At 40.6% G+C, this 7,919-nt stretch overlaps 1 protein-coding gene across 2 annotated transcripts in view; it reads left to right on the forward strand.

The window, feature by feature from the left end:
- The window catches only part of MGME1 (mitochondrial genome maintenance exonuclease 1), an 18,766-nt gene extending 13,093 nt beyond the window's left edge, over positions 1 to 5,673 (forward strand). For both annotated transcript variants that reach the window (XM_023507804.1, XM_023507803.1), the window contains 2 exons: positions 4,206 to 4,338; positions 4,692 to 5,673. In XM_023507804.1, the coding sequence (XP_023363572.1) occupies positions 4,206 to 4,338; positions 4,692 to 4,853 (295 nt within the window). In that variant the 3' untranslated portion in view covers positions 4,854 to 5,673. The remainder of the gene's footprint in view (positions 1 to 4,205; positions 4,339 to 4,691) is intronic.
- Positions 5,674 to 7,919: the final 2,246 nt, after the last annotated feature.

Consider the following 7,919-nt stretch of genomic DNA (forward strand, 5'->3'; position numbering starts at 1 on the left):
AACTCCTGAACTCAGCCTCCCAGAGTGCTAGGATTACAGGTGTGAGATACTGCACCCAACCACAGTTCTAGGTCTTAACATTTAAAGGTCTTTACCTTTGAATTGACTGTTGTATAGGGTGTGAGATAGGGTCCAGTTTCATTCTTCTCCAAGTGGATGCCCAGCTTTCCTTTGTTAAAAATCAATTGACTATAAATACATGGGTTTATTTCTTGGCTCCCTCTTCTGTTCCATTGGTCTATATGTCTATTTTTATGCCAGTATCATGCTCTTTTATTACTGTACCTTTATAATACACAGTCATGTGTGGTATAACTATGTTTTAGTCAATAGCAGATCACATATACATAAAATTACAATGGAGCTGAAGAATTTCTAATGCCCAGTGATATCACAGCTATTGTAACATTATAGCATAACAAATTATTCATGTGTTCATGGTTACGCTGTTGTAAATAAATTTGCAGCACTGCCAATCATATGAAAGTATAGCATAATTATGTACAGTACTTAGTACTTGATAATAAATGACTGTTAACCAGTTCATGTATGTATTCCAAACCTCCTCCTGAATGGCCCTAGGCTGATGTGTGTATTTGCTTCTTAAGTTTTTAACAAAAAGATGTAAGAAGTATGGCTCGGCCCCCGTGGCTCAGTGAGTAGGGTGCTGGCAGTATACATGGAAGGGTTCGAGCCTGGCCTGGGCCTGCTAAACAACAATGACAACTGCAACCAAAAAATAGCCAGGCGTTGTGGCGAGCGCCTGTAGTTCCAGCTACTGGGGAGGCTGAGGCAAGAATAGCTTAAGCCCAAGAGTTTGAGATTGCTGTGAGCTATGATGCCACATCACTCTACCAAGGGCCATATAATAAGACTGTCTCAAAAAATTAAAAAAAAAAGATGTAGAAAGTAAAAATGCAAATAATTTTTTAAAATTGAAAAAAGCATATAGATAAGAATATGAAGAAAAAATATATCTGTGCACTTGTACAATGTTTGTGTTTTACTTAAGTATTATTACAAAAGAGAAAAAATTTAGTTTATAAAGTAACTGTTAGCTAAGGTCAATTGATTATTAAAAAAAGAAAAATAGGTTTTTAATTTAGTGTAGCTAAGTCTACAGCGTTTGTAAAGTCTGCAGTAGTGAATGGTAGTCTCCGAGGCCTTCACATTCACTCACCGCCCGCTCTCTCGCTCACTCGCTCGCCAGAGCAGCTGCCAGCCCTGCAAGCTTCATTCATGGTAGGTGCCCGGTGCACGTGTGCCATTTTTCATCTTTTATATTGTATTTTTACCGTGCCGCTTCTTTGTTTAGATACACAGATATTTAACATTGTATTATAGTTGCCTACATTACTCACTATAGTAACATGCTGTATGGTTTTGTAGCTGAGGAGCAGTGGGGCTGAAGTGCGTAGTAGGCCACACCATCTACGTTTGTGTAAACGCCCTCTCTGTTTGCAGTTGCCTAACAATACAGTTCTCAGAACGTATCCTTGTTGTTAAGTGATACACAACTGTATTTTGAAATCAGGGACTGTGATGCCTCCATCTTTGTTCTTTTTGCTCAAGATTGCTATTCAGGGACTTTTGTGGTTACATATGATTTTTAGTTTTTTGGTTTTTTTTTGGTATTTCTGTGAAAAATGCCATTGGAATTTTGATAGGGATTGCACTGATGAATTAGTATGGAAATGTTAATAATATAAATTCTTCTGATCCACGAACACAGGCTGTCTTACTGTTTGTATTATTGTCAACTTCTTTCATTAATGTTTTACAGTTCTCAGTACAGTACTAAGATTTTTCTTCACACTTTTAAGTTCTACAATTATACTACATTGCTTTAAACAGTGGCCTATGGCAGAAATCTTTTTAAAAGACATTTTGATTTCTTCAAGTGAAAGAACCAGAAATGGCAGCCACCTACAGTTACTTAGGCCCTTTCCTCACTTACACAGGTTGTGAAACTTGGCAATATTATAAAGCAGTTATAGAGACAAAATTATCTATAGACTGTTAGTAGCCATTGAGCACCTGAATGTGGTCGGTCCAAACTAAGTTGTGCTATAACAACATACAAACTAGATTTCAATGACTTAGTATAAAGAGTAATTTACAGTATCCCATTAATTACTTGTTATATTGATTACATATACAAATGATAATATTTTAGATATGTTGGATCAAGTAAAATATTGAAATTTCACTTATTTCTTTTTTTTTCTTTTGTATGTGGCTATTAGAAAATTTAAAGTGACACATGGCTTGAATTTTATTTCTTTCAGCCAGTGCTGCTCTAGATTCTGTCAAGAGTTGTAGTGACTTATAAGTAACACATTTTGTACAGAATCTTCCTACTAAACTGCTGGTTTTGAAATTGAAGTCATGAAAGATGTATTGAACTGATAGAGCAGTTTGAGAGTCACCAGTTAGGTCCACATTCCCTAAAACCCTTATCTGGGGTTGACAAGTATAAACCACCAGAACAGGGGAAAGGGAGAAGAATACACTTATTTGAACAAGACAAAAAAGTGGCAGGAAATTTTGTCCTTCCCCCCCACCCCCCCAATGTCCCCCATGTGTGAACTTTTAAGATAGGGACCCAGTTCCCTTATTTTTATGTCTTCATATAGTTGATGGCTCTTGAGTATGGATGGATTTGAACACCCTTTGGTTTCCAAGCAAGAGAACTTTTGAGGCACCATAATGATGGTCCTTCATAATGGGAACTTTGCTAATGATATGTTGTGTTTCATTTTGACAGGTGTTTGAAACAAAATCAACAGGCTCAGCCAGCGCCTGTGGCTCAGGTGGCTAAGGCGCCAGCCACATACACCTAAAGTGATGGTTTCAAATCCAGCCAGGGCCTGCCAAACAACAATGATGGCTGCAACCAAAAAATAGCCAGGCATTGTGGCAGGCGCCTGTGGTCCCAGCTACTTGGGAGGCAGAGGCAGGAGACTCGCTTGAGCCCAGGAGTTGGAGGTTGCTGTGAACTGTGAGGCCACGGCACTCTACCCAGGGTGACATCTTGAGGCTCTGTCTCAAGAAAAAAAAAAATCAACAGAGACAGTAATAGACAGTATAATTTCAATTCCTCTATCAATTGTTAAGGAAAGGAGGCTGTGGTGTTCCAAAGGAATTATGAGGAAGTTTAGAAACATAAACAGCGGAAATGTTGTTTTCCATTCTTTGCAGGTGGCCTGCATCTATAGCTTTTGTGGGTGCACTTCAGAAAGCATTTTCCATCAGACCTTTGATGGGCACATTACTGACCCAAATCAGTTATGATTCAGAGGAAAGAAAGCATTACATCTTTCTAGTCCTGAGAAGCAGAGCCCATTTCAAAAAGTGGAGAGCTAGCTGGGTGCAGTAGCTCATGCCTGTAATCCTAGCACTCTGAGAGGCCGAGGCAGGTATGTTGCTAGAGCTCATGAGTTCAAGACCAGCCTGAGCAAGAGTGAGATGCAGTCTTTACTAAGGATAGGACAACTAGCCAGGCATCATGGCATATGACAGCTCTACAGCACTCTACCCAGAGTGACAGAGTGAGACTCTGTGTCAAAAATTAAAATAAAATAAAATGTCTGGGCAGCGCCTGTGGCTCAGTGGGTAGGGCACCAACCTCATATACTGAGGGTAGCAGGTTTGAACCCCACCCTGGCCAAACTGCAACAAAAAAGCAGCTGGGCATTATGGCGGGCACCTGTAGTCCCAGCCGCTCCGGAGGCTGAGGCAAGAGAATCACCTAAGCCCAGGAGTTGGAGGTTGCTGTGAACTTAAAAAAAAAATGTCAGTCAGATCAAGTCATTTCTTTGCATTATAGCCCTTCAGTGGCTCCCTATTGCCCTTAGGAAAATAAAGTCCAAACTCCTAAACAGGGTGGAAGGCTCTTTATCAGTGACTTGTGAAAAAAAATAAAATAAAAAATGGAGAGCTGGGCATGGTGGCACATGCCTACAGTCCCAGCTATTCAGGAGGAATGCTTGAGCCCAGAAGCTCAAGTCCAACCTGAGCAAAAAATAGTGAGACTCTGTCTCTTCAAAGAAAAAAAAATTGGTTCAAAGAAAAAAAACTTGGAGAATAGAAGCAATGGTCATTGGGTGGCAAGTAGTAAACTTACCTGTGAGAGGAGAGTTACCCTAATGGAGTTTTTCTGTTTGAACTATTACCTACAAAGCCTTCCTTTGGTTTCTCTTTAGGGGCAAGCTATGTGTGATTGATTGGAAGACATCAGAGAAACCAAAACCTTTTATCCGAAATACATTCGACAACCCACTGCAAGTTGTGGCCTACATGGGTGCTATGAACCATGATCCCAACTATAGCTTTCAGGTCAGGACCCTCAACCTCTACTCACTTAAAGCTTTGCTCAGTACAACTAAGTAACTCTTTAGGTTTTTACTCTATTTTTATCCCTAACGATGTCCCTGTCCATCTCCCACTCTTGCCCTGGGCTTTATTTTTGTTTTAATAGTTAATGATCACAGTCCATTCTTCAATCTGTCGTCTGTGTGTTCTTGTGTGTTCTGATGCAGTCTTTGATCAGCTTACCTTAGAAATTGAGTTAGGAGATATTACTGTAAATTATTTTGTACTGACTGCATTTGCCCTGGAGTAAGAAGGAAATGAACCTAAACTCTGGACCTACTATAGTAATATTGGAATTACCCTTTGTTTCTTCCTAGGTTCAGTGTGGCTTAATTGTGGTGGCCTACAAAGACGGATCACCTGCCCACTCACATGTCATGGATGCAAAGCTTTGTTCCCACTACTGGGCCAAGTGGCTTCTTCGACTACAAGAATATACAGAAAAGAATAAGAATGAGAATATGCAGAAAACAGATTAGGGAGCAGGATGCCATTTGGGAATATTCAGCAGTTTGGAAGATATATTGTTGTTTACTGCAATCCAAAAACTTACGTAGGTGCTACCAGATCTGAGTGCTACATTAACATAAGCAAAAGTATTAATTTGTTGAAACATTGCTACCAAAAAGACTGAAAAGCCAGGAAAGTCTAGATTTAAGGAGCTGGACTTGAGCATGTCAAATACCAACTATGCTACCTCTGTTATTTGCCTGAATAGAGGGCAAGCAGGGTGGGCAGTCACACTGGCAGTTAGACTCCCTCGGTGGACCTATTGTATCCTGGGCAGGATGCCCAGTCTTTGAACTGAGATTGGAAGGCAGTGAGGCTGAATGTGCTAAGTCTTTCCCCAGGTTCACTGGGAGGAAAGAGGCCACATACCCCCAGGGTATGTGGAGGGAAAGACTTCGGCCAACTCTCACTACCAGGGCAGGTTCTTAAAACTGGTCTATATTGGGGCACTCTATACATTTCAGTTGGGGGAAAAGCTAACATTGAACCTTTCTTAAAAATAAATATGGGATTATTCAGCATCGAGTAAATGCTGCTGTCTGGAAAGATGGAACGTAATCCAAGCCATTGGCAGTATGCCTTGGCACACCACCAAATGACCCAGAAGTAGCCAGGCCCCAGTTTGCAAATCGTAATTGTAAGTGTTTAATAGCTTTTTCCGGTGTGAGTGAGAGGATCATGAGAGAAAATTTATCATTTGTACAATTGTTCAGTTATAGGGGAAACAATAAAATTCATTAATTTTTGTTTTGTGTTTGATAGGTAATAAAAGTTATTAGTTTCATTTGGTTTGGGAAATTTACATAAATGCCTGGGACGGTCTCCTGTTGCATTGAGTGAATCTGTTAACCATTTAAGTTACATTTGCCATTATAGCCTGGGAAGGTCTCCTGTTTTATTGAGTGAGTCAGCATTTAAGTTACATTTGCTGCCTTAAAATAGTAGGCTGCTATAATGACTTTTTTTCTGTTATTAGCAGTTGTTTATGAGAAATAAAATACAAGAAATGAGTAATGAGTTTTGTTAGTTTTGTTTCTTTTTATTTCAGTTTGTGTGTTTATAGGATAATTTCATAAACCTACAAATGGTTCAGACTTTGTGGTTTTGTTTTTCTTTGAGGGGAGGTTGGTCTCACTCTTGCCGAGGCTGGAGTGCAGTGGTGTAATCATAGCTCATGCCGCTTTGAACTTTTGAACTCATGGGCTGAAGTGATTCTCCTATCTTATTAGCCTCTGAGCAGCTAGTACTACAGGTATGTGCCACTACACTGTAAAGACAGAGTCTCATGATGTTGCCGAGGCTGTGGATTTTGTTTTTAAATTTAATATTTTACCACTGGCCCAATGACTTTGGTACATGTTCTTAAATGCATAAAAGGTGTCCTCACTAAGCTCTCCACCATGGTCACCTGGCAAAGAAAGCAAGATAGGAGATAATAGCATTAGGGAGACCTTAGTATCAACCCTACATACCTCTGACTTTAGGTGTTTTGTTTTTGTTTTTATTTTTTTTAAGTAGTATATATTCCTGTAGTCTGTAATTTCTAAAACCAAAAATGAAGATAATTAAAATTTATTCAACTTGGACCTGTCACTTTGTGCCGTGAGTCTCCCAAGCTAATGGTGGCCTGAGGAGTTCCTCAGAAGAATCTGACCAGGAAGGTGTTGTGTGGCTGATAAATCCCTGGGCAGGTTCTCCGGCTCAACGGCTCTCCACTTTCTCATAACAATCCTAATACTACTCCTCAGACCTCACAGGTAAAGAAGTATCAATCTCCTGAGACGTAAATGTCAATGGAAAAAAGTCTTGTCACTACAAGGGCACAGGAGGAGAAAGTCAAATCTGAGCCCCTAAAGAAAGTGAAGTTTTTCAAGAATTGGCATGTATGTTACTACTAGTCAGATACCATCCCTTCCCCTGAGTGATCTATGGCATATTAAACCGCAGTGATCTTAAACTGAGGATTCACAGCAAGAAGAGACTAAGTTCTAAAGGGGTGCGTGGTGTTCTTGGGAGGCTTCCTCCCGCAAGTGCAGGATGCTGCCCTCCAGTGTTTAGTTTGGAAATGTCCATTAGATTTGAGGCCAGGTGCATTCCTTTCCCTCTGCAGTTCTGCCCATCGTTACTAATGCATGTGGTAGCTAAAAAAAGCTCCCTGCTGACATGAAAGCCAAATTTCATCTTTTTCCCCCCAAATTATAGCTTCCATCCCCTCAGACCTGGCCTCTTCCGCAGGCCCTGATTATCTAAGAAGATTAACCTCAATACATAGTAAATTTACTATAATTCTGGGAAACATGTCAACATATGACCTATGGTTTCATACATCTTGACCTGGTAAATACAGGAAGACTTGGTCCTAAGTGTGTTTCTTGGTAACTAATTTGCCTACCAGCTTTAAAAGGAATTAGAGAGGGGTAATTTGTTTTAATCACTGTAGCTTTCTACCTGAGCAATTAAACATTTGATTATAACCTACCCTATCCTCTCACCACTATACCCCAACAAAAAATGAAACAAAGGAATAGCTCGGAGGGGATCTTTTTTTAAGAAAAAAGCCAGGAAAGTGGCTCAAATCTGTTATCCCAGCACTTTGGGAGACCCAGGTAGAATTGCTTGAGCCTAGGAATTCAAGACCAGCCTGGGCAATATTGCCAGATCCCATCTCTACAAAAAAAGAAAAAGAGGGCGGCACCTGTGGCTCAAAGGAGTAGGGCGCCAGCAGCGCCAGCCCCATATACTGGAAGTGGCATGTTCAAACTTGGCCCTGGCCAAAAAAAAAAAAAAAATTTGCAGAAAAAGAAAAATTAGCCAGGCGTGTTGGTATATGCCTATAGTCTTACTACTCCAGAGGTTAATGTGGGAAGATAGCTTTAAGCTAGAAGGTGAAGGCTGCAGTGAGCTATGACTGTACCATTGCACCCCAGCCTGGGCAATAGAGCAAGACCTTGTCTCTTAAAAACAGAAGAAGAGGCTCAGGGCCTGTGGCTCAAGCGGCTAAGGCGCCAGCCACGTACACCCAAGGTGGCAGGTTC

This window comes from Otolemur garnettii, unplaced genomic scaffold (assembly GCF_000181295.1).
Source record: "Otolemur garnettii isolate 467f Iridium unplaced genomic scaffold, OtoGar3 scaffold00208, whole genome shotgun sequence".
NCBI classification, from domain to species: Eukaryota; Metazoa; Chordata; class Mammalia; order Primates; family Galagidae; genus Otolemur; species Otolemur garnettii.